Source organism: Xylocopa sonorina, chromosome 3 (assembly GCF_050948175.1).
Source record: "Xylocopa sonorina isolate GNS202 chromosome 3, iyXylSono1_principal, whole genome shotgun sequence".
In the NCBI taxonomy this organism is placed as follows: Eukaryota; Metazoa; Arthropoda; class Insecta; order Hymenoptera; family Apidae; genus Xylocopa; species Xylocopa sonorina.
The window spans coordinates 8,827,798-8,855,612 of record NC_135195.1 but is presented as its reverse complement, the minus strand read 5'-3'; the positions used below and the strand labels follow the sequence as shown (position 1 = coordinate 8,855,612).

The window sequence follows — 27,815 nt, the reverse complement described above, 5'->3', positions numbered from 1 at the left end:
CGTATTTGCATTACAAATACTCTTTTATTCGGGTTCCTCGCGTTTCATTAAATTCGCTTCTTCCCGTTGCAGCATCTTCGTCGTCCCGTTCTTTCATTGGCCAACCCTTTCCTCCTTCTCAATTGAAGGGGAAAAAGAAAAGTTCTGCAATGTGAAAAAGATTTTCTTTTCACACGCGTTTACATCGATACTGAACGTGTTCTCGATCTCTTTGACGCAAGCATAGGAAGCTATCTCTACAGAATCGTAGCTCTCGGTTCGTGACACGTTCATTCGAACAATTTCACGGCGCATCTTAGATTTCTATCTGCATCACAAACGAGCTCTATCTCCACCCTCAAAGAGTTATATTAAAAATTTTAATCCCACCGGGGGGACTTTCCCTCTTTATAAACCCGGAACGCAGAAGTCGTTTATCAGGAACGTGCACGGAAACGAGTATCGGCGTTGTTAATGTAACCGGCGGAAAACGGGGTGAAACATCGTGTTGGGAAATCGCCCGGGATTGGTTTCACTGCAAACAAACCAATCCGCCGTTGTGCGTCGATAAATTAGATTATATCGACGCGAGCTTTGACGCCGCGCAAAGTTAATTTCATTGTAGTTGTCGATTGCGAGAGGTATCGGGAAAAAGTCGAGAGAGTGCCAGTCGAGAGGAGGAAGCGATGCTCGCTGTTCGACGTTTCTGAACTGGTGGATTTCTCATTCGTCAGAAAATGCTTCCTCGCGTCGAATAAAAATGGAAGGAACTAAAAAAATCCCCTTCAAAATTCAATTCAGAGCCATTTACGATTATTTATTCGATACATTCGATTATTATTACGATACATTCGTTATCCCATCCGCGAAGGAAACTCCGTTGGCAAGGAATTCTATTAATGGCTACGATGACATCTTCGCCGCGTCTCTTTCGTTAAACAACGACGATGGCCCTGTAAATCTTGATCCGTAGTCGAGTGGAACTCGAACGCGCGGTCGCGATCGATAATCGCGCACGTGCCGCGGAATCAGATGTTCGGATGGGCAACCGATCTCAAGCGGGGCGCGGATTTTCTCGTTACCGAAACGTTTATAGTTATATCCTGACGAAATTGAGATACGACTGGTTGGGTGCTCCCTCCTGAGCATCGAGAGCAACTCTATGGTGAATTATGGAGTTCGCGTGCGTCGTTCGTGCGAGATATAGCCTCTCTCGTTCTCTCCTCACTGACCCAGGAGACTCTACGCCCTGTATTACCTAGGCGAGATGTATTTATGTGAGAAAATTATGGTCTCGAACTTGTGGCCGGCACGTGAGCCCGGTTTCCGCCGCGTACAGTTTACAGACACGGGTTCTTGGGCTTTTCGTGATCAATGCTCGATGATCAACGGCTGGTCGCGGGGCATAGATGACGGCGACGTTGATCACAGGAACCTGGAGGAAGATACAGAGGCGTGGTTGAACGGTATTACGCAACAGGCAGGTAATTCACGTTGGAACGAAGCGGGTATTAATATCAATTCTACGGTAGACGGTACAGCGGTAGCCCTTTAATATCTCGATACGTGGGAAATTAGTTTCGATCGTGGAGAGTGTCGTAAATTGAGATTCTTGAATGCGTCCCTCCTAAACGGACGACGCGCTCGGAACTAGCTGATTTTCGTTCGCCTGGAAACGCAATAAGGTTGAATTAAACCGGCAACAGGACTTATCCTGCATCAATTCGGTTAATATGAAATTTTCTGGTCCACGCCGCTTTCTAATAAAACGTGAACGTTGTCGATGTAGAAGAAGGAAACGTTTTCTGAGAAGCTCCCATAAGGGGATATCGTGCTTTCGCAGCGAGGATTTGGATGTTTGGACAGTGTTTAGAGGAAATAACTGAGAGGTATCTGACGAGTAGCAGTTGCTTTGTCAAGAGGGGTTCCCCTCCCTGTCGAGATCACCGCAACACCTATTCTGTCTGTCCTTCTGATTCAAAGTACGAGCTTACCGTATGAATACATGCATTAAGCCGATTCTTGGGTCAGACGGCATCGCGACTGCGATATTACTGTTGGATTTCCGGTGAGTAGTCCCTGTCCGCCATTAAATTCGCTTTAGCCGGGTAAATGTTAGCATTTTTTGGGGGCAAAGGAGGGAAAATATATTCCACCGATATCTATGTAAGACGTTGGATTTGATTTTTCTTTTTGGAATCATTTTCCAAGTTTAACTAAAATTGTGGCCCATCCCAAAAGGTTAAAGGTTGATATTTTTTGTGGGAAACTTAAATTATGGATGATCGATGAGTAAAAGAGAGTAAAAATTTAATTCAAAGGCTGTATTGTTTGGTATTTTTTTCTTGTCGGCTGTAATAAACGCATTTCTGTGCTGTATGATTTCCTTGGAGAAGCTCGATGTAACTATAAGCAAAAGACACCTGTGTCTTAATTAAAGTCGGCTGACTTCTGGCTTACCGTGGCCCTTCGTGCCACTCGTCAGATCTGTTCCCCAGGGGTGCAATTTACTCGCACCCCTTGCGCCACCCTTTCCCACCCCAACCGCTGGCGAGCGCACCGCGTTCAGCTTACATCCACCTTCGTTCTAGACTCCTGAATACGGCTACTGATTTCTTCGCCTTTCATTGCTCCACTCTGATTTATTTATGCTCCCAATAGATTTCAATATCGACCGGATACAGTACATTTTATAAATGGCGTTAGCAGGTACCATCAATCGAACGAAGTACCTAATCCATTGAAAAACCTAATCCATTTCTCGATTACACAATCGATTTAAACCAGTTTATTCTTCATTGGAAGAGTGTTAAAATTACGGATACTCGAGAGAATTCGGTAGAAGTTGAAACGTTGTGGATACAATGCGAGAAAGAAACGAAACTGGAACGCCTCGCTCGTATCTCCCAAAATAACGTCCTCCTTACTTTGGAAGCGAATATCCTCTTTAAAAATCCGGCTGGCTCGAGGTGCTGGTAGTCCTCCTTGGTCTTTACTATGTAAAACAGCCTCCGTTCCCTTTTGTCCATCGCTCGGGTCAGCCTTTGATCGTTAAAGTTCTGGCCGGGCTGGTGACAGCCCCGTGAACTGCGAACGGACAAGAGTTTATCGGTTTCCAGTCCGTTCGATATTTATGTAGTATCTAAAAACCAGTATCCCAGATCCCCGGATTCTCTCGAGATTTTTACGCAGCCAGTCGTCGAATCTTGCACGTCGAAACTTCTTTTTCGTCATATTTCAACTACGCTGTTTCACTCTATCGATGAGAGATTATCGATCACAACGATCACAGTGAGGGGTACTCAGAGAAGATGTTTAACGAAAGGGTTTTGCGCCTCTAACATTCGTTTAAGATTCCACTTGGCATTAACAAAAATATTAATAAATTTTTTTCCAATTTTTCTTTATTTATTAGAAATTCGTACGTTAAACGATCTTCAAATGCATTGCGCGTTTCGAATGTTTCTTTCAAAAAAGGAATTCTTGACACAACACTTCCTCCATGTTTCATCAAATCATACACCCTCGTTCCATTTTTCTTGTACCATTTATCCACCACCGTCGTCATAAAAGTCCATCTAAAGATTCAATTTTCCACTGTTGGCATGCCGTCGACCAACCCGTTAACTTGCACAGCAAAACGGGGATATAAACACGTCCAGCGGGATTTATGATCCTAACTCTGGTCCACGAACCGTCTAAAGTGTTTCCCAGCTATGGAACGCGTCAACTATAGTTACTCGTGTACCAGGAGGCGGTTTGTTTCGCAAGTTTTTCGGCGGCCTTATAAATGGCCGGTGTAAACGTCGGTGACGGTGTTGCGATGCCACGAAATGGCGCGACGGTTAGCGGCTAGGGAGATCGCACACCATTAGCTTCCAGGTGTTCGATATCCCAGACACGCCATCGTTCCCTCATTCCGGGCGATCATGCTCCAGATCATCCCCCGAATTGCAGTGTAAGTTTCACTATCGTGTTCCACGATGGAACCGGACGGGGAATGCAACGATGAAGGATCGTCCGAACAGGGGACGGGGGTGCGAATAATCCTCGTATAATGCGCGAAGTTGTTGAATATCACCGGTGTCGCAGGGTTTTGCAGACTTTCTTGCGGATGTGGGATGGGGTGGAATTCGTCGCGCTCTAGTTGATGATACTTGTTAATGTAATTCGCGTCGAGGTAGGCAGGAATTAATTAGATCGTTTGGATTAAGCTCGTTCATTGGCGAGGCGAATTGATGCGCCGCTTAAAAGGAGGCCACCTGTTAACTTCCGTTCTGTGTGTAATTCGTTTAGAGAGAAAATTCCGAAACTTGAAATACCGTTTGAATTTTGAAGCTGAAAAAATATGTTCGGCTCAATCGGAGAGGAGTATCCTATATAAATCGAAACTCCACCGATTTTTTGTCTTTAGGAATTTGTACTACTTTTACAGGGATTAAATCTTTATCGAGTCAATCTAATTGATGGTAATGTAATTAATAGCGTGGGATTCGGTGTGCTTGAACTGTCTCTTGGAACAATATACGGTCAGATACGAATCGATACCTGGAAGTACAGCACGCAGCTTGTACGTCTTCCCGTTATGCACCTCGAAGATTAAGAACGCTTCGTCACTTATTACGAAACGTATTGCATCGACGCGGCTTTTATAAACCAACTATGACGCGAGTAATAAGGAATTAAATAGTTTCATAACACCTTTAGTAAATTTATTTCGCAACGCTATTTTCTCTTTTTACATTAGCTATTCGATCAGCAATCTGTTTATGTGATTAGATAAAGAATTCAAAAAACATCTATTAAAAGGTCTTAGAGTATCTATATCCGTCATTAACGATAAGAAATAGCCGTAGATCCAACTCTGGAGGAACGTTAGTGGGCAAATTCGCAATTCCTTTCGTGAGCGTATTTCCTAGGGGGTTGAAAAGTAGCAGTGCATCCATTGTACTTGTAAGCGCATTCCTCCATTCTGTAATTACATTTCGCCGCGTGCGTCTCTGCACGGCTACGTTTTGGCCTCACTTGGCAGCCATGTTCGGCCCATTTGCACGGGACCTGCTCGTCCGGATCGTACTCGCCCTCAGACGAAGAATCGTCATCGCCCTGGTCGTACTTCCGATAGTTGCATTTCGCTTGATGCAACGGCTTCCGTCTCCTCGGCATGTTCACCATGCAACCGTATTTTCTGTACTTGCACTCGACCAGTTCTTCCGGATCCCTGTAACTGTCGCTCGAGATCGACGCCTGTTCCATCGACTCGCTGATGTTCATCTCGTCGTAACGGTCTTTGTAGATGCAATGGCCCTCGTGGATCGAAATCCTCCAGGGTGACGTTTTCACTTTGCAGCCAACCACTCGATACCTGCACTCGACTAGATCGTCGGCTTTGTGCGCCACGTCTGTTGGAAGGTATTCCTCTTCGAGGTGAGGCCGAAACTGACACCTACAACACACGAGAATTGTAGCCTCTCCTTAGCGTTTATCTGTATTCCAAATTTTGTTATTCGAATGTTGCGACGCAAAGATAAAAGTGATGGATAACTCTACGATCAACGTAGCTTTGACTAATCAAGCAATACACGCACAGTATAATCTTCATCTGCAGCTGAAATTTCGCGATTTCATTTCAGGCAATTCGTTCCCCAATATTTCTCTGAAAGGTTTAGGAATCATTTGAGCTCGTTACCTAGACTCGTGCAGATCCACCAAATATTCAGGAACCTTCACCCAGCATCCGAGATAGGAGTACCTACAGGTCTTTAGTTCCTGATCCTCTGTTGGCGGAGGTGGATACATATGTCTTTCGTGTTCGTGGAAATCGTTAATCGATGGCGCGGTCGGATCTCCCTGGAATCTTGGCGGAAGGCTATGAGGTAAGAAATGACTTGCTGGCGGTGGCAAGTGAGACGTGTGCCCAGGTGCCATTTCCATTTCTAACGGCGAATGGCAGGTCGGGCAATCGTAGTAATAAGGTTTGCAACGATAACAGATCGTGTGGTGGTTGGTGCAAGTGTATCTTGGCGCTAGTTCCATTTCCATCAGGCAAATCGGGCAGAGACCCTCGCTCTTGAATCTTTCGTGCAGATTTGGATACAGGCTATCCATCATCTGGCGAGAGCAATCATAGTAATTAGTTCTTGTGAATATATAGATACTAGATGATTATTAATTGCATTAATTACACGATTTACACTATCAACTGCTGATTCAAATTATGCTACATTTGGTATATTTATCAAACCGTCTTTCTTAACGTGGTTCATCCCCCTGGGATTAATGCAACTATATAATTTTCATTAATGTACCTGAGATTAGACCAGTTTACGAGAAAACAGTATTGTTCTGATCGCAATTTACTGGACGCGTGCACACGCATACGCGTATTTCATGAATATGCAAAGGCCTTCTAAAGGGTTCGCTTTCCGCACTTAAAGGATTAAATTGGGTACCTTTCCGACATAAAGTTATATTACATTACCAAGTAACGTAGAATTTGTGCAACATTGTTCACTTCGCTGCAGACTAAGAAGAATGGAAGACACATATCAGTCTTGTTTCAGATAAGAGCGATGTTTAATCAGTTGGCTGATTACTAGTCTCGATATCTTACACGTCAGACAATCGCGGGCTATTTTCTCCGAACGAAAGAATTGACGTTATGAAATATACGCGAATGCAGGTGAAATTATTTAATATTTTTTCATGGAAATTAGGAAAGCATTACTTCCTTAAAATTTCTAAACATAACGCCAATATTTTAATTAATTAACCAATTGCAGCGCTTATATTGTCGCAAGATATCTCATACACCTAATTATATTAGTTACGTATACTCCTACTTTCCTCTCAGATAAGCAACGCCTATTCATCAATACCAACTTCTGACGTTTACTCTGTTTCTCACTTTTCTACGCCATACGAACGTCACCAGTTCGTTCACACCGTGTACAAACCGTGAGTACACACTCGCACAGACACTCGAATACATTAAAATCGATCGTACGCTATCGAATTTACTCACTGGGTTTGGCTGTTCTCGTCCTTGCTTGGGTGGCTGGCGGGTGAAACTGAAATTACGGTTTTCGCGGAGCGAAAGGGCGGAGAAAAGAAAAAAAGAAACAGCCGTCGCGTCACGTACGCCTCCGTAACAATCGGCACTGTGTGTCACCGTCCAAATGTCAGCGTTCCCTTATTTGCCAAGACCGATAACGCGACTTTATCTGATAAAGCGCGCCGTCTCTTCTGATACGGGGGCCGTTCTCGTCGGGGAAGACACGTGAACGGTTCGCGGCGACCGCTGACGACTTCCGCCGCGGCGTGAAACGAAATCGGCGAGGGAGAATCGTCCGTGGCCTCGTTGTTATGCGCGACGCATCGAAAACGAAAGGTAACCGACGTATTTATCATCGTGCCGTGCTTCCAGGATCATGAAAGGGGGAAAGGATGGAAAAAAGGCAGGAGAATTAGAGATTCAATGGAATTTTTTTCGAATTCTTTCCGTGTCTTCTTTTATTTCATCGATTGCACGCTGGCGGTTACATTGGACGATTGTCAACGCGTAAAATAGGTACAAGAAAGTACAGTTGTAAGAATTGTTGGAATTTTGTATCGTTGATCAGGGTAGGGATGAAATTAATCGCGAGAGACGTGGACACCAGTTTCGCACTGGTGTCAGACAGCAGTCGCGTTATGCGTTGAACGTCGTACCATGTGACGGATTTCTGTTTCCACCTTGATTACTTGGCCGCTCGCTGGTGACAGTTAATTATGGATGAAAAATCGCAACTGGCCAGCACGCCACCCTCCGAACGGCACGGCCTCGTTACGCAGCTTCCATTTTGGTCCACCCTCTGATGGTCATCGTTGATAATCTTCGCGTGAAATCTGGGATTCGTTCCACGGCTCGCTTTCCTCCGCTCTGCCCCTGTTGCTTCGAATATTTCGACGTCTCGTGATTCATTTAAAAGCGTTAAGTGCTTGTACGTGTCGCCTCATAATTGGGCTCTATTTACCTTCTGTGTTCAATTGATAAATTTCATAAATCACTCCCACAAGTATTCAGATCTCCAGTTTCAGTGAAAAAAAGAAAGCACAACAACCACCACGCAGCAGTGTTAAATTCTGCTCTCCCATTTAGATCCATAACGAACGCGTATACACGCCGACGAGCCGCGTGTGGGACGAAACCAAACACGCGCGTATGATATTCTACACCCGGCCTCATAACGACCATCCCTCATTTGAATCCCTATGCGAACGTCACATCAAAGATATCCGAGCGGGCCATCCTGCCGCGGGTACGTAATACCCACTGACCATAAGTCACTTATGTAAATCCGGGAAATGGAAACATCCGCGTCGGTTCGCGGCGTCGCGGTACATCTACGAGGAAACAAATTGAATTTAATATTCAGCGTTCCCTAGACCACGCGACGTGGTCATCACGGTCGTTGTCTCGTCTCCAAGTTTTATGATCTACGGACGAGAATCACGAGATCCATATAAATGTTACTATAGATACGAGCGTTGTTTGTATCGTGGGTGGAAAGGGGTTGGAAAGTTTTTACGAACTTTTTTTTTTGGCACTTCTCTATCAATTCTTGAGTCTATCATCTGCAAACAACAACAGCGCGTTAGTAATGGCACCTGCTTAGAAACTTCCTGGGATTCGACATTAGATCACGCGAGTTCCTCCCTTAGGTACTTTCCTTTCTTTATTTCAAGGCGTCACGAGAGATCTTCTGATATATCGTATATACGTAAACGTGGTGTGACGTATCGTCGTCTTCGTGACAATGAAAAAAGGAACGCAAGTATTCCGTTCTCGATATTTCAGAAACGTTATCTAAATCGTTTAGCCAGCAGCTAGTCCGAGTCTCTTTATCACGGGAACGCGCGTCACACTTTAACACAATAATTCGCTTCGCGTTTTATTTTCAAGTCATTGTCTCTCCAGGATTTTTAATGGGTCAATGAGGGGATGGCGCGCAGTTGCATCGAAGCTACCCGCAAAACAGCTTAATGAGAGGCTATTCCCTTTTCGTCCATTGAATTAGACGCGAAACGGTTAGAGGGAGGAAGAATAGGCTCGAAGCCACGGAATTGTGGAGGGAAGTCGACGAAATAAGCTCGCGATTGAAGCTCGATACCAAAGCTATCGAGTGGACGCCGATTTATTCACGATTTGCTTCTCCAGAATTTTTTCATTACGGTTAACTCACTAAGTATAATACGCAGAATGTATTAATATTAATATCAGTCGCACTTAGTATTTTTAAGTTGTGAGAAGTTTCCTAAATAATGAGAAAGAAAATTGAATAATGTTCGACAGACGTATCCATCTGGAACCGGCGAGAAATTGCAAGTTAAAAGCTTCCCAGTGAATCGGAAAATAATTCCGAACTGGAAGCTTAGCGGTGAATTGAAAAGAAATTTCCAGCGAACATTTGCGTCTTCCCTTTTCCTTTAAAAAGGGGTTTCCCTCTTTACCCTCTTCGCAGTGAATACGTCTGCGCTCCCTTCTTATTTCGTCGGAGATACGGGCGACCGGAAAGAATTATATGAAATTAATTGACCGTGTAGAATCTGCAGTGACACTGCTATCGCTGGCTGGTATTCTACAGCGGTAAAAATTCTCGTGTCAAAGATACAACGGCCACCAAGTTCTAGCAGCCATTATAGCTGCTAAGATAGCATCGAACGTGACGGTCTTAGGAGATCTTGGGCGCGAGATTGCATTCGATTTTGCGCTGTAAGCAATATTAACCAAGTCGGTATCGAAACCATTGCAGTAGGTGAGAACGAAGTAACCGCGATCCTCTTTTTCTTGGAAGAAGCACAAAAATTAAATTCTCTTCTCGCAGATTTCACTCTCGTCACTTTTATACTTGTTATTCTCTCGAAATTGCTACCATCGATTCATGGCCTGGACGTCTCTCGCAAAACATCCGACGATCGTGATCGTATCATCGCAGAAATGTAGCTTTACATATCGACGCGTAATCCCCCTTATCTGAAATTGCTTACCCGTGTTCGTCGCGCTAGCTGAGAATTTTGTCGTACAGTCGTTCCTTCCGATCGATACAAAGTGATAGAGAAGCATTGTGAGGCTTAAATCCGGCAACTAGCTCGGTGATTGATTCGTACGTATTCTCGGGCTTTCCTTATTGAGAGTAATCGATCTTCCCTCCGGCCTTTTTTACTGTAAAGGAGAATCAGTTATCACGCCTGCTTTCGATCCACCCGAGCAGTTCTGCTTTGTCCAATGGCGAGACGCCGGAAATAAGATTTCCTCCGAGCTCAACTCGAATTCCTGTCACATCGATCCTTTCAGGGAGGTTGGCAATGATCATCTTGCTAAACTGTACGTTCGCAATTACAATGATAAATATTATATCATTTAATTGTCAGTTTCATTTACTCAGACAGCCGGTCTTGGTTACATTGCTAGCAGAACTGTTGCTTTTTCTCTTCTTAAATCAACGCACGCTTCACATATGGATCTTCCGTAGACAATATTGTTACAATTTTCTGTACAACCTTCTCCCCAGTAAAAAGAATTGCGTTATATCCTCGCTCATTTCAAAATGGTATATCTTCGAATCCCCGGAAATATTATTTTTCCCCCAAGTACCGAGCTTTCGCTTTCGTTTCCTCGCGCAGTCTAACCAGAGATGCTATTATTACGATTTTCGCAGCTCGAAACGGAGCACGTCTCGCGCTCGCGCTTTTTAATCCGCATCTAACCACCGCGAGGCGTATAATTACGCTAATACACGAGAACACGGTGATATCCGCGACGTTGTCTTCGCATGCGAAAGGAGGAAAAATGTGGCGGCGGTAAGAGAGAGGTAGCGGTGTTCATAGTCGAAACAATTCCCTTCTCGTCGATGGAAGAAAGCTTTTCCACCGCGCGAGCATGTGGGCGGCTCGTGGTGGCGCGGGCCCTGCAATATGTCGCATAATTCGACCATTCCTCATACCATTTCTCCGCGAACGTTTCGCAGGGAACAAACTTGGAACATGTGTACGGGCGCGTGCACTCTTTTGCCCTGTTTCATAAATACGCGAACGGCAGTCGGGGCCCCGGTGACGTTTGCCTTCAAAGACAAAGTCGCGAAACGCAAACCGATCCCGGGGAATATCGGGATTGTATAGGATTTTATTCCACCGCGGGGGAGAGATTGTCGGGATCGAAGGAAAGCGCGGGACGGACGCGCCGTGTCCCTTTTTGTGCCGTCTATCGGAAGAAATATGCGTACCGCCGCGTATGATTTCCCTTCTCGTCGCGGCACATCAGATATGGCTTTTCTCTTCTTTTGTTTTCGAAATTGCGAATGTTATCGTACGAGGCTAGTTCAGATTTCAAAGATGCGACTTTGCGTAGCTGTACGCACGGATCTTGTACGCGCAAGCTTTCATATTAAGCATGGCTTGCATTTGTTGCATTGATTCATGGAATTTTAAATCTTAGAGTCCTACTATTCCCGAGTCGATTGTTACATTTATAGTAAATATCGATTTCTGAAACCATCTGCTTCGTTTTATAAAATAGAAATAAGTTTCTATAAATCGATGGAAATAGATGAAACATTCGGTCACTGACCTTTTCCGAAGTATGGCCACATGAAACACCGCGCGACTTTCCTTTCCACTTATGATACCACGCGAAACTATGCAAAATTATTCACGGTATTGATATGCGTAACGCAGCATTTTTCCCTCCCTCCGATCGTATGTATCCGCGATGTCACCCCTTTCAACACGCTGGGAATTCGTGCACGTACAGGTGGTACAGGCGCAAACAACGTTTGCATGGGAGACAACATTATCATGCACCCGAATACAAAAGGCTCCTTTGTAAAGGGTAGGTGAAATTGCCGTTGAAAAAGCGTGTCGAGTGCTTCTGAACCACGGGCATAGAAAGCGGAGAAAGGAACCGTGGAAAGACGGTAATTCTCCAGGAAACTTTCCGTCTTTCCAGGTCGAGCGCTGCTAATTTGGAAGGGACGAAACTGTTGACCCCGTGTATCGCCACCAACGCGAACATCGCGAACATTTCACTCTTTTTTTCTCTATCTTATTTCTCCGTGCTTTTTCGTCCCTTCTTTGTACAATGAGACGAATAGTAAAGTCTGCGGATCGAGTTAGAATTTTTGCCCGAACGCGAGTACGCTAAACGCCATCCGTCGGTCATCAAGCACCCCGAGCTCGAGGTCGATGCTCGTTTAAGGGTTTCAGGTTCGCCAGGTTCATCCCTTACTGAAAGTGTCATTAGCGCGAGCCAAAAATTGCTTTTTCATAAAACGTCCGCGTGCTGCCGTCTTCCTTACGCGTACCGTTCACCGGTAGGAGAAATGTTCATGCCATGTGGACCTCTACAGGGTAACGACCAACGCAAAAGGTGGATCGCGTCAAACGCGTGTCGCACGAGAAATTGCTGTTCGCGGCAATTAACTTCGTCCACCTAGTGGAACGACAACCTATCCAATCTCGTGCGCGGTGACATTTTCTGATTCGAAGCTCGGCATTTCGCGTTATTGGCGTGTAACGAGATGCTCGTTTATCTAACAGTCGCGTGCATGGATGTAATTCATCCGTGAACTTCGTTTTACATTATTAACCGTGTTCCTTTTAATTCTATTTTTATTGCAATTTTATCGGCTACTCCTATAGTGACGGAAAATGTGCCTTTGACTCAATTAAATTCAAAATTTCATGTAAGAAATTTATTAGCTCAGAAGAACGGTAGAATTTATTACGCGATAGATTAACGCTGTTCGTGTGGATCGCAATGGATACACCTTAATTGACGTTTGATCCAGTTTTTAATTACTAGTACTAAATTTAATGAGGAAGTACATACAGGAGTTCAATAAGTACCAAGTTCCATACAATTAAGAGCCATTTATTTCACAAGAAACTACAAAATTGATACAATCAATCGGTAATATTTGTATCATCCAACAATCGCACAGCAGCGCGCTTCATTCTGGTCGATCGTATCTTCGGCAATCCCAGCAGCAGACTCGGTTCGTTTTCCCGCCCAGCTTCAAACGGAGCATTCTGCACCCCCTCGTAGATGTCGCGGGCGTCGCGAGCGCGAAGTTAAGCAATCGATTGCGATATATCGCAACAACCCCGGCGGCCGTGGGGCGAGGCGCACGCGCAACGCCGGCCTCCTCGTTATTGGCCGGCGATGATGTCATGCAGTCTCCCCTAAGTCTCTGATATCATCTGCGGGCTTTTCTGCAGTCCACACCGATCACTCGAGCGGCGTAGCCGCGTCTTCGGAGATTTTACGCCTTGCGTGCCCCCGAGATCACGTCCAGAACTGTGTGCGCCCGCACGGTCGGCCCCAGCCGTGGCACCAGCCTCTTCCTGCCTTCCGGTCCCGTCCTTCGCGCGAAAGGTGAGTCCATTTCTCCAGATGAACCGCGACGATCGGTGCACGCGAGCTAACGACCCCGCGACCATTCGCCACGCACACACGCGCGCATGCATCAACGTCATCGCACGCAACCACGGGTCTCTTTTTCGGTTCGCCCTCGCCGCTACCGTCTCTCAGTGTAAACATACGTTTACGTGCCCGTGGAACCGCTCTTCTAGCTACGCTCTGCGCGGTTATTAATCTCCTGCACGACTTTTTCTCGCGGTGGTTTGACGTTTTTCTCGTCCACGGTACGTATACGCAGAGTGAACTGGCGGGCAAGTGCGACGAACAGTTGTATATACCGTGTACGCGGCGTTGTTACGCAATGTTTTGATTCAAGCGGGAAAAAAGAAGGTATCATCCCTCCGTCGAGGATGGTACCGCAGGATTAGAGAGTTAGAAAGAACGAAAGGTGATTTTTGCCTTCGTTAGTGTGAAACGACGAGCTCTGCGAGATGCGTTTCGGTTTTATCGAGGAATATATAGGAACACGTGGTCTGTTGACTTGTCGTGTGTCACTCGCGACGCCGGTCCCTTTAATATCGTGTTTTAAACGGATGACTGCGGCTGTTGTGTTACTCTCGATACGGTTTTGTTCTGCAGCGAATCGACGTTGTTGCGAACCTATGCAGGGGGTATTGTTTTGCTGGAATTGATGCGGTAGGTCAGGTTTTTGCTTACGCTCGCGGAAATTTGTTTTCGTGCTATTCACTGCTCCATGCGGTTGATGGATATTTAATTTCGTGGGAAGACTCTAATGGGCTTTCGTGTTGTTTAATTGCTCGTTTTTTGGTGAACTCGTGACGAGTTGTCTGTGGAGTTAATGGGGTTGTTTTCAAAGTAATTATTGCGAATTGCTATTATAGTCATCAACTCGTGCTTCAAGTGGTATGGCGCGTTATAAGTCAGACGCAACTTTCAGTTGGACCAACATTTAGTTATAATTTTGATGTAATGCCATCATTTGACGATACATTAGCTTCTAAGTAAATTGCTTATCTTAACGGTAAAATGTTCAAACTGTTATAAGTATACGAAACTTTACATTTGTGATTATACATGAAATGAAGTTTCTATTTCGTAGAACATAAATCTACCTAGTCTATTTTAACACGAAAATTTTGATCGATTAATACGAAACCATTTCGAACGAACCCTTGCGATAGACAGAATTTCGTAGAACGTTCACACGTATAATTGCTTCGTACACGTGAAGCGTTTCTACGTATTTCTGTAGTCCCTCGGCGACGATGCCAGCGTGATAATGAAATATTTATTGCCTTGTTGAATTTTAACGACACGAAAAATCGAATCGCCGCGCTTCCGACGCAGGATTTCGAGGCAGGAAAAACCCCGTTCCTTCCACTTGAAGTGCGGCCGTTTCTATTTACCGCACTTTCCGCTCATTAACGCGGCCTAAAATCTCATGAGGACACTTCTGTCTCTCGTTAACGACGCATCGGCTCGTTCAGTGTCCCTTAAGTTCTCTCATCGACCACTGAAAATCGACACGTGCGTGAATTTGTGATAAAAACCTTGCTGCGTTCGAACTTTTCTTCCCGCTACGCATTTTCCCTTTTTCTTTTATTTCAATGACTATTAATTAAAGTGCACGATACTTTCCATACACCCAAACCCACTCAACAACCCGCTAGACGAGTCGACAATTCTTTTAAGAACAATAATTTTCCTCGCGATAACGGCGCGCTCGAAATTGTATGTTTCTCACGAGTTTCCGAGGTACGTGGAAACTTTTGGAACATATCAGAGTCACGTCGCGCACACACGTACAGGGGATTTCGATGATTTCACGATTTTCAGTTCCACTGCCCGGCTCGCTATCGGTGATCTTACTTTAAAACGCGCGGTGAGCGTCGTTTCTCAAACGGCGACGCAGTCATCGCGGTTTATACCGGTGCTTTCACGGTACCATACATCGCGACTGTGCGAACCCGCTTCGCTCGATCGCATATACGTGGGTGCACGCTCTGAATCGTGGCGAACGATCGTGTTTCCGTAAAACTTTGCGCATTCGCGATGAAGTCGACGAACGTATAAAGTTTCGAGGAGCACAGGAACTGATAACGCTCGCTGGCTCCATTGAGAAGGTGGACGAGTATCGGTCGCGTTTGTTACGCGGAATTGGAAGTTGTTGCCGCAGAAATTGTTTCCAGATAGTTGGACGATCAAATTGTGGTCGAAGGATATTTGGATGAGGTTGACTGTTCGATCGTTTCGTAACGCGTTTAAGTAGTTTAGGTCAGTGAACGATGGGGTAAATTAAGCTTCTTTTAGATAACAAGAAATTTCTTTATTTTGTAAATAGTGGTAACAGTGTTTAATTTGCATTTTATTAGTAGCAAGACCTCTGAGATGCTCCACTGTACGTATGCATAAAAGTTGAGCGTCGGCTCCTGCTGTTTTTCCTCGTTAAAATTCCACCGAATAGCTTCCATCTGTTTTTATCCGTTCCATGCTTGCGGAGGCTAGGCTTTATCGTCTCATTTACGATTCCCTGGCTTCGCTTGTTAACTTTGAGCAACTTCTGCATTCCGTGAAATCCCGGCTGCAACGTTCTCGATGTCGTTTCGCGTCGATTGGATGGCGAGGCTTGTAAAATTTCAGAGAAACTTCCGCGAACGAGCCGAAAGTTTCCATTTGAAAATTCATTCCTTCTTTCGCGCTCTTCGAACGTTGCCTCGTGAACAAGTGGCCGTAAATTGCGTTTCGTTGACGAATTTGTTTAACAAATCGCGATGTGGAACGTAGTTTCTTCTCTGGAACGGGTCTCACCGAATTATGCTATTAGAGAAAGCGTTTCTTCTTATCCGTTTCGCTCGCGGTTTAAGAAATGGTCTCATATGAGAAGATTGGATTGCATGTCGTTGCGTTTATGGTATTAAGAACATCTTTAACGTTTCGCATGGCAACTCGAGCGGCGAGCAAGAGGCGACAGTCTTTATTTATGTTGAATTTCGTTATCTTCAATTGATAGAAGTGAAGCGTTGGTTCGAGAATAGATCCCTTAGACTGTTTCCGTTTTCTAAAATGTTTTCTCTATAAGATTCTGGCAATTCAGAATGCCTTGGTAAATGTTTATGTAAAATATCGCACCATACGCAACTACAGAACTTGAACTCGGATAATTATGTCTTTCAAAATGTGAAGACGGACAATATATCGAAGTATAATACTTTCCTGTGTTAATTTGTATATTCATGTACGCGCGAAATCTTCTCGAGTTGCAGCGTCGCCCGACTGAAAAAGTAGTCGAATGTAAAGGATTAACGGAGTACATTGTCTTCATCAATGTTCCAAATTTCACGCAGGATTCAACTAACACATTTAACAGACTTTACGAGCACAGCTTTTCGATATTGCTCGCGAAACTATTCCTTCCGTTGTTACACTGATATACCTTTACCCGCGACCGTAAAATTTTACACCTGCTTTCAACAGCTAATAAACTATACTCTCTGTCGAAAGTTTAATCGTTGGTTTTGCTATAAAGATTCACGACGATCCCATCTTTAAGCTCTGCATCGTAAATTCGAACCCTTCGTACTTGCTTCCTTCGTAATAAATGTCTTCTTTACGACGCTGGAGTATGTGTTGTTATATATCCTTACGAGGAAAGTTGAAGTGTACGTCTATATATCATTCTTTTTCATACGATCCAAAAACTGTAACCTTCAAGCGTTCTCACAGCAATACCTTGCTTGATCATTCGATAAAATGGTGATAACAAAATATTTGAACATTCCTTATTTTTATTAGTAGAGAGAGAGAAAGAGAGAGAGAGAGAGAGAGAGAGAGAGAGAGAGGGAGAATTACAAGAAAGTCTTCTAATCGATACAGTAGAGATGTCACTGAACTATTGTATATCCGATAATTAGCAGATAACACGAATCTGTTTGTTCTGAATAATGGACACCTTTCATTTCGACGTTCGTATCGTCGTGACGGAATGCTATGGAAATGAACGCGCAGAAACGGTGCCGGTCTACTGGGAACATGGATAAAAATTATTCCAATAAGAAGACGTCAATCGAGGAATATCCGTTCGCGTTTATCCGTATTCTCAGCCGACAAGGAGCATTTATTTGCTTTTACCGTTCCATTTTCACTATCTATCTGTAGTTCGCCTCCTTTGAATATCAATGAGAAAATATGTTTGCGTTATCGGCAATGGAAAGCTGTTGCGAGGAAACACATTTCTATTACACGCTCGACTTGTGTTTATGCAAAAATACGTTGCTGTAAATATGTATATTTAATTTATTAGCCAAGAAAACATAATAGACACTTCATTATAGCCGATTAAAAACTCGTCTGTCTTGCGAGGAAATCTCACGGGAGACTCTTGATTAATCGATACTTCCGGTTGGCAAGGGGTTTCTGAACGCGTTCCGTTTCTTTTCAATCGGAACCACGTCTCCCAACGATATTTATCCTGCATTCGCGACACTATTCTCGAGCATTTAATTAATCTAATTACTTGTACATTACATCAACCTATCTATACATAAACTGACGATGCATAAATGCATTAAATTCGTAACACGTCGCGAAACTCACTGCGCGTTTATCAACGCGTTGAAGTTTCGCCCAGGATGGTCTTTAAGCTGAATAATTAATCGAACGAAACTATTTCGCGATACGTGTAAACAGCGGTGATCGACGAGTTAACTCGCGGTAAAGTAATCGTTGGAACGCGTTTGGTGTGCGCGTGAATAATGTATGCGATTGGTTGTGTTTTCGCGGTAGAACAACCGGAAACTCGTACTGGGAGTAACGCGGAAGGTTCCGTCGCGTCGTTTCGAACAAGCCGACGTTTACTGCGTCGTGGACGGCTACGTGGTCGAAAAATGCTGGAAGAAAAACGCGCCGGAATATATATACGCGTTACACGTCCCCGGAAATACTTGGCGAGAGGTTCAAGCCCGGTTCGAATGGGTCCCCAGTGTTTTGGGACTATCTATTCGAACCGTTCCGCCCGAGGCGACTTACGAGACACAAAATGCGGTGGATATTGCAAAAAAGACACGTGTCTACGACTCTTTTTTTCCGCCGTTTGCCACCCCTGGGATATGCTCGATCGATTTAAACGCGGATAAACGTTTGGCTGAGTGTTGGAGTACTGGACTTTGGTAATGGAAAGTATATTGGGTGTTAAATGTCGTTGATAAGGTTATTCGCGATTCGAGAATATATTAATTGGTAATTTTTACTGGTAATAAGAAATTGAGGGCCAGGAAGCGCCGAAGGGATAGCTTTCGAATGAGAATCTGTGGCTAATAATTATGCATGAAGTGCGAATCCACTTTAAAGGAAAGTTAGTTCTTGGGGTTGTTACGATCGTGGTGGTCGTGTAATCTTAAAAAATTTTAATTCAACTCGTGTAAAACGAACCAATATTACGCTTAAGATTAATCAAGGACTGGAGAACGTTTTGTTGATCGTTTACGGTCGTTTTTTATTTGCGATTGGAAAATGTGAGAACGCGAGGCGGTGATATATGAAAAAAGTTAGGTACGAAATATGAGAAGAATATTTTCGATAAGAGTGGCTCACCCTCGAGCCTGTAGTGGGCCCTTTGCATTTGAAGAATACCAGTTTCGGCATCCCACCGTCTACCCCTGCAACCTTTACACGCTTTCCCTTTACGCGCTACCAACACCCCTATGGCCCCTGCTTGTTCCTCAACGTTCCGGTCTTTTTCTCTTTAATTTCGTTTGCCGTCAAACTTTCGAGCGGCCGAGCTTTTGAAACTTTCTGATAGGAGAACGTAAATACATTGTTCAAAGACGGTGGCGATGCTGTAGCCGGGGTATTAAAAGCTTGCAGACGCTGTAACAACGTTCGCGGATCGTCTTCGAGCTCGACAAACAGACGAATCTTCGCCTTTCATTCGAATTATAATTGGCTTCTCTTTTGGTTCTTTCATGTCTTTTAGAATCCACTGTTCTTAAGCAAAGACTTCATAATATCAAATTCCTGAAAATTGCTTCCACTCATCCCCAAATTTCATCATTACGTTACAATCCTCTGTTAACGACTGGAATCCGTATTTTATTCGCTTAATTTCGATGAACGTTCGAAGAAAGTAACGATATTCAGTGGCATGATAAAGCCGCGCTTATCGATATCGCATGTCCATTAAATCGATCGTCGTGTCTATCGTACACGTAGAATGCGCGCGTATTCCTGAAAATAATTACGCCATTAACGATGTCGGATAAAAGCATCGGCCAACGAACGAGAGGAAGAGGGTGGAATCTGCGTATTAAGCGTTGTTCGTGTATCATCAACGCGATGGTCGGTTCGATCTGGATCAAGAGGGAAGGGGAAAAGAGAGGGACAGAGAGAAAGATAGGGATGAGGAAGAAAAACGCAGCAGGGATGAAAGAAAGGGGATGAATGGTGGCGAGAGAAGAAGAGAGCGATAGACGTGACGGGCAATCAGCAACGCAAACAACGAGGCGCCACGAGTAGGTTTTTCTTCGTCGACCGGTTATCGGCGTTATCGTCTTTGAGCACCCCTCGGATCCACCCCCGGGTTGCCACCCGCCGCGTCCCGCAGTGCGGACTCCTCTCGAGGAAGCCTCGAAGATTCGTCAAATAGGAGAGACCATGGAAGCTCGACTTGGAAAGATTCCAATCTTCTCTCGATAGATTGTTGCGCATCTTCGCAGCGGCGCTCGCGATACGCTCGCAGCCGGAACAGAGGCTGGAAACCGCCTCGATCGTTAGTCGATAGAGCGGCGAGATGTACGTTTCGGATAAGATTGTGCTAAGGCGAGGGTTACATCATCGCTCGTATGATCGAAGGGAGACGTTCGCCGTCGGAAAGTTCACAGAATTATCGCGGAGACTCGATTAATTAACCCCGGGCGGGGAGGTTCGCGCGCGTTGAAACGCTTTTAGAGTATTGCGCTCGGATGAGATGGGATCGATGGGATTACGTTCAAATGGCTCTTCTTTTGGCGTAGATTGTTTACTCGCGAACGATTGGGAACAATTGCTCGAAGTTAGTTTGCACTGCGATGATTTCAGCTCGTATCGAATGCGTCGAAGGACGAGAGTAAGTTTGAAGTTATCTCAGAACGAGCTTAATGGCCGTAGTTTTTCAATAAGATTATTCTGTTTACACTCTGAATTCAATTTCGAAATGGGTAATGGACAGTGATGTTTTATCAAAATATTGGAAAACAATGATGTACAAGAGATGTTCAGGTTAAACTTGTAGGTATCGATAGATCCAATGTAAATGTTGGTATCAATTTGTCCAGTAGATTGGCCAGTGCGTCACCTATCACTCAATTTGTACCGACAAATTTCGACGAGCCGTATTGCGTAACACGTCAATCGTCCACTGTCATCGTATCTAACGCGAAATGACAAACAATTGATTATCGCATCCACACGCCTTCCACCTCGATCCACCGGTACACGATCGTTCGAACGATAAACTCTGTTTCATCCATTATTCGCGAATAACGCCGCGATGATTTATATTCATGTCGAGATTAAAGATTCATAAGGATATTGATTATGCATTTTTGACGCGGTCATTCGCAATGCAAATGGGGAAAAAGATTGCGCGAAACGACGGGCGAACGACGGAGAAAGTTATCGCAGTGGATGAGGTCCGCGTATGGTCAGACGTCTACGAAATGTCAGTTTGATCGTCCATTTTCAAAGGTTAAACGTTCGAATTACTGAAATATTCGATAAAATAAATGTAATATAGATACGTAACTCAACATCTACTTCATTAGTTTATAACTTTCAATGAAAACGTTAATTAAAACGATACTTTTAATTAGTCTGCTTTTTCCCAACAAAGTGATGATTGGAATATTTTTTGAATGAATTGTGACAACAAAAAGGAGGGTGTAGAAAATAGATTATTGATTTTCACGAACATCAGAATGAGTCATAGCGCGAATTGGATGCAGTTGCATAAAACAGCCACGAGGGTGTTAGATCGAAATCTTATTAGAGGGTGCCCCCTGATCCAGATTGATGCTCCGGTAGGATATTCCTAACGTACCGTGTAATTCGGTCCTTTTTCACTTGGAAACAGTTGGTATCGATCATACGACGATCCTACATCCATCCAAGCTCGACCATCTGCTTTCTAATTCGATTTCACTTCAGCTCGACCATATCTCAAATATTTATTAAAATTCGATCTCACAATTGTGCTTTTGAACAAAGATATAAACATTTACTGTTATACAGAGAGGATCGCATCTCTTGTTTCGTTGTAATCAAGCTTTCGACCGTTTCGTTCCTTCCCTTTTCGTCAACGTAATTAGCAGCGAGCATATTTCGCAACGTCTGCACCCGATGTTCTCCCTTGGATACGGATTTACACGCGTGCAAACGTGTACCCGTTGCGTTGTCTACCTGCGCTCTGTCTGCCCATCGTTTCTCTTTTTTTAGAAACTGAAACGCGTGCGTCTCGTCCAGCCAACCGTGTTTGCCTCCTGAAATTGTCATTACAATCTCTTTTCACATTGCTCATTAGTCTGTACATTTATAGCTTGTCTTTTCGCATGCTAATATCCTTCTGATGTCTACGAGTCATCTCGTCGACTTTCACCGTTTCGTGTTGCATTTTCTCGCGGAGCATCGATCTACGAAACGGAAAACGCATCGCAAGCACTTTTACCCTCTCTCAGTAGATGTAGGCACGAACGCACGCCGTGAAATTGACGGCGGGAATTTATCTGAACGATCTACCGTTTCAGAAAGTTCCACAGCCGAGAAACTCGCCGTCCCGCGGATTTTTATCGCGAACCGTGTAATCGCGGACGTTTGCTCGACCCGCGAACTTTTAATTAAACTTTAATTAAAGAGTCGCGTGCGCGATGCCACGCGGTCCTTCGTGGTTTTTTTTTATAGCCTCGTGAAGCATTGTCTTCTCTTTCTGATCCGTGGCTATTCGAGAGGAGGGTTCGGTAAGGTGTAACGACGCGCGTGTTGTACGCAATTTGTAGCAACTGGTGAATCCAGTTTCGGGGTAATCAGATATTCGAGACAGGAGAACGAGTCTCGAATCCCTTGGCGTAATCTCCAGTTGGTGTGTTACGCAACGTATGCAAGTAAGGACGAGACTGGCTAGGTGCAGTACCGGGTAGCTTACTCAAGAACTACCGTTAAAATAGGTGCATAAATTTCGAACACGTCCGAGTAACCAACGAGACGCTTCGCCTGGATTTGCATAAGCGCGAAAGAGCGCACCGCTCGTTCACTTGGAGACATCAGCTTTATGAAGCGCGTTTACGCTCGCCGAGGAGTGGCGGAGGTAATCCGAGATACCTAGAGGTCTCGTCACGGGAATAAACGCGAGGACGCCGTAGGCGGTGGAGACACCAGGCGAGTGTAAAGGGCAGCTCGATGGCGGAGGAGAAAAAGAGGAGGCGGTTAAAGGAAGGAAGGAAGGACGGAAGGAAGGAAGGAAGGAAGGAAGAAACGAGGGAAGGAAGGCGAACGCAACACGCGGCAGGCTGCACTTATAAATCGCTTAATCGTTGCTTTTTCACGGATCAGGGACTCTAGAAAAACTTGCCCGCTCTTCTGTCCCTGCCGCGTTTCGCGTTTCAGAGCACTCCGTGGCGGGCGTTCGCGTCGAGAATGCTTGATACGCGAGCGGAAAGCGATTCGAGCTTTCGGCGACTGGGTTACGGCAATTCACGCGGCCTTGACGGTTTCCCTTAATGCTCGAGAAACCGTGACGGTGTTCGTCTAACCTTGTGCACTTCGAGAAGGGAATCGAGCAGGCGAACGGGAGCCCGCCGCGAAAGGAAATTGGATCGGTTCTCCTCCTGCGCCATTCGCGGTGGCACTCTGGGAAAATTTGTCGCGACGGTGGTGTAAACAGAGCATATAATTTTGGAGTGTTCGACGGTGGGTGAACTTCAGATCTTGTAACTTTAGATACTGAAAAGCTCCGACTTATAATACATCTTAGAAATACAGTCTCGTTTCGTGTTTTCTATTTTCATATTATTCGTGAATTTGCGTTTAATTTTAAATTTTTGTCTAAATCAGGGATTAAATACGAGGTCGTAAAACCCGCTCAAAAGAGCTCTTAGCTAGTAGCATTCTATTCGAGGGAGTTGCAATTTTAGAGAATGTCGCCCAAGGGATTTTATAGAATACTAGTTCCTGGTCCCCAACTGTTTGTTATAAATTCTTCAGTATATTCATGCTATAATTTCAGTCGCCCGAAAATAACTCCACCTATCTCAGTTGTACCGCAAAAATGATTTTTCCGTTTTCTACAAGAATAAAAATAACAGAAAATGCGAACGAAGCATCAGTTCAAAGGGTGAGGTATCAATAGGCGGCATTAGTCGCGTCTCTGTTCGCTCGAATTGTCAGACACGTTCGTGGAGCATCGAGCGGGAAAGCCGTGGTGGATGGTATCGTGGAGAGAAGAAAGTAATCGCGGGAACGTCTGTCGTCCGCATTGCCTCGAGCAACCAGCCACCATCCGTCGGATTATCATCGATTCCGCGCGGTACCAGCGCCACCCCCTCTTCTGTCTCCTCTGGTCACATTTCATGACGCCGGCGCTGGCTTTGGTTTCACGGCGAGTGTAATGATCGTACGATGACGGTTGTCAATATGTTATCTCACGCCATCCGACGTTCGTATCCCCCGCCGGATGTTTGATTACGTAGCGTATTCCCGTTGGCAAGTGAGCACACGGACGATTGAAACGGAAGGAGAACGTTTCAAGGTTGGGGACGCTCGTGTGCTTTGCACCTCCGTATGGATCGTGAATCGGGGCGAGTTTGCTCGTGATATTTTTTCACTCGAAGTACTTTTCTTTTACACACTGGACTTTATTAAAAGTATACGCGCACATTTAATTTTATATTTAATTACACAGTATTATATATACTACCTATACACGCGTACAGCTTCCGGATGATATTACCAACAGGATTTAATTAAACCAATTAAGAACTACCGTCTACCCCATATCAAGCATTAGGTACGGTTTCCGTCTACACATTCCGAACAAAGATTATGACTAGCAACGTCGCGTGATAAATGAACACCGACGCACCCTTTAAGCAGTTAATTAATCATTAAACAGCGAAGGGATTTGGGCGAAGCGCGAGGATGCAGCTAATGGAGTTAGTCAAACATAGATTACAACTGTCATTAACGTGAGCCAGTGTAATACGTCAGTCCGGTGAATACAGATCGCAACGTAACGCGAGTTACGCGCGCGTTTCGATGCGCATTAAAGATGTCAGAACTCCGCGACGGGTCCGGTACCTCTGACGGACGTTTGCTCGTTAGAGGGACATCGATTGCCTCCTCGTAATATTGCGATCGGGTTTCAAGTATCAAACGTGTCTCTCTGCCATCGCGATATTAATATTCATGTAGCTCTTATTTATCGATCGATGCTGTTGGTGGTGTGCGACCATCCGGTATGCTATGGAATTATCGGATAGCCGTGTATGCGCGCATAGGAAGTACCTCGGTCCATGTAGTTGCATCAATATCGAGAATTCTGCTTATTTTCCTATCGACTTGGAATTAATTTCGCGAATATTAGTAATAACTCGCCTCGTTTCGATAGAGATTTAATGCAATAACAATAACGAGTTTACACATTCGATGTAACCGTGATTGCAATTGTTATTCCTGAAGTGGTTGAAGCATGATTTTTTAAACGTTTCTCTGGAAATTGTAGGTCGGCGCGACCTATCGATTCGACGAGAGAATGGGCACGGTGCTAGCGAGATTCAATCCTAAGTTTAACATTTATTTTGTGAACGAGCGTGATGGAAATTTATTCCTAACCGTGAAATAAGGTAATGTAAGCACAACTTGTTGGCTACGTAAATCGGATAGTTTCATGGATCCATGCTAGTCAGGAGATGCTCGCGGTCCCGAGCGCTCGGATCTTTAACTTTAATTGACCTACTTTCGTGTCTATTCCAGCGTGCACGAGTAACTCTGATTACCTGTCCGCGGCGTGTCGACGCGAGATCTCCGGCATATTTTTCAAACCCTCAAACCTTTTTTGTTGAACAGCTTCTCTCACGAACTCCCCGACAGTTACCACTGTCGAGGCTTGCACGTTTGCGAACTGCGTTCCTTTCGAGGAATTATTTCACGTCTCGTATGCAAGCGGCGCAGCTAACTTCCACTAAGATTCAAATATCAAACATATGGTCCGTTGTAACAGTAATCTATTAATAAAAATTAAAGACTCGTTACGCTAAAATTAATCTATACAAGAGGAGTAAAGGGTTACAATGAAGTATACGCTTCTTGAAACCATGGAAGTGTTCTGTTGCCGATTGCAAACTCGCAGGATGAATGCGTCACCGTTGCAACTTGGCGTGCTCGAACCTCTCGAAATCCGTCGACGACCGATTGGAAAGAGCAGCGTGGTTCGACGTGATTTGTAGCGTTCTCTCGTGGAACTTTCGACACGCGTCCATCGTTACGTCGACGCTCGTTGTCGACTAATCGTGAGAGTTTCGACGTTTACCAATTTGGCTTTGGACTTCGAACACCGAAGACGCGGCGGCAACGATGGATTAAAACGATCGTCGGATGTCGATTTCGAGTCGGATCATCCCCCTGGTCTATTTCTACTTGCACGGGGGTTGTCTGCTCCCGCGGGACAATGGGCGATACGATGACGGCTGTCAGAACGTCATTCGCGCGCGGCCGCGTGCACGGACGGATCGACTTTTTAATTACGCGCTACATTTGCGCCACGGTACACCTGTCCCTTGGCGTTCCTCGACGTGAATCAACGATCGCTGTCCGACTGTCAGTCACGGAGCTTTCAATCTGTCGCCGTGTTGCTCCTGGCCAGCACTAACGCGAGGTCTTCCGGCTTGGCGAACATTTATGGCCAAGTTTTAATAGTATCGGTATTGCGATCGAATGGGATAGTTCAAGGAGCGGAAACAAATTTTGGTTATATTTGTTGCGATTTAATTTGTAATATAAGCGCCGAGATTTGATGATTCGTGAACCTTGTTAAACGCAAAAGTTAACCCTCGTTTGGGGCGTCGATGCTTTTCCACGACCAGTGCAAATATTTACCGATGGTTCACGATTCATACGATTGAATCCATCCGTCACACTTGGCATTAAGCTCGTTCATTCGATCGATTCAATTTCCATCATCCACGCGTGTTATTTATTACCCCGTGTCAATGCAATTAGCGTGACGTATCAACGCTGGTCGTAGTGTCATTCGATACTCAGCCGCGTGCTGATTTTTTAATCGATTCGCACAGCGCGAACGATTCGATATCAGAAACATTGTACACACGCGTTCTATATGCACGTGCACGTAGAACGCGACACGGGGAAAGCGCGGGAAGATTAAAGCGATCACCGACATTGATTGCGCCCACGATTAACGCCCGTTCGTTTCCGCCACGTCGTTTTTTCGTGTTTGCCCGGCGCCAACGAGTGCTTCGGCTGCGCTCTCGCATTATCGACACGCGTGTCAACGACAGCTTTTCTTTTTCATTAGCCAACGACCATTCTCTGGCTCTGGTATGGATTTTTTTTCCGGCACTGGTCATCATTTTCGCGCGTCCGGCCTGTCCTTGGTACTCAGCGAGCCGCCATTTTGGTACTTCTAAAGCGGGGACGCTGCTGCAGCGTTTCCTGGCTTTCTCGATAAGACAGATGCGGGCATTATGATTTTTCCTTTTGTTTTCTCTCTCGTATCTTCTCTCGCTGTTGAGTGTCGATAGTAGTTATCCGAATTTTTTAGATTTTTGCACTGATTTGGACGACCAGTGGGATTTTAATAGAACGAGACAGATACAGAAAAGAATTAATCCTTATTCCAGAACAACTCTTTCTTCTTCATTTCAAAGACGCAGCCTCTTCTTCGTCCGGATATAATAAAATTCATTATAAGATTTCACGACGAACTAACTACTCATTGTCTTCGCATCCATAGACACGGATCCACAGCTTTGGCTAGCCGGTCGTTCGTGTTTCTGTAATTAAGCAGCATTCACACGGATCACATTGGGGTGCCGTTAATTTAATGACCCTTGATTGCTCAGTACAGTAATTGCCGCGCGGACACGCACGCCAGCCCTTTTTATCGTTTAACATGCTTGTTCTGCGCGGACGTATTGTACTCGACTGTCACCCGCGTGCACATTTAAATAATTCTCTTATTCGCGGAGCAGTCGTCGAGTCGTTTGCATCGGCGAGTAACTCATACAGCCGACCTACCGCACCGCGTAAATTGTTCCTCAATTGAGGTTGACCTTACGGTTTAAAAGTTCACGCTACGCTCGACGCGGAACTTCGATAATTTCCGGAGTTTTAGTGTTTTAGACAGCCGGGAGCGCCGCTGTAAATTACTGTCGCT

General features: G+C 44.9%; 2 protein-coding genes across 3 annotated transcripts in view; one reads left to right on the top strand and one right to left on the bottom strand.

Annotated features, from left to right (window-relative positions):
- Hwt (SH2 domain-containing adapter heavyweight) overlaps positions 1-27,815 on the top strand; it is a 168,363-nt gene that overhangs the window by 55,736 nt on the left and 84,812 nt on the right. The window lies entirely within an intron of this gene.
- LOC143422091 (uncharacterized) overlaps positions 4,816-27,815 on the bottom strand; it is a 442,059-nt gene continuing 419,059 nt past the window's right edge. For both annotated transcript variants that reach the window (XM_076892491.1, XM_076892490.1), the window contains 2 exons: positions 5,669-6,090; positions 4,816-5,425 (listed from right to left, as the gene is read on the bottom strand). In XM_076892491.1, the coding sequence (XP_076748606.1) occupies positions 4,855-5,425; positions 5,669-6,090 (993 nt within the window). In that variant the 3' untranslated portion in view covers positions 4,816-4,854. Of the gene's footprint in view, positions 5,426-5,668; positions 6,091-27,815 lie in introns of those variants that run through there.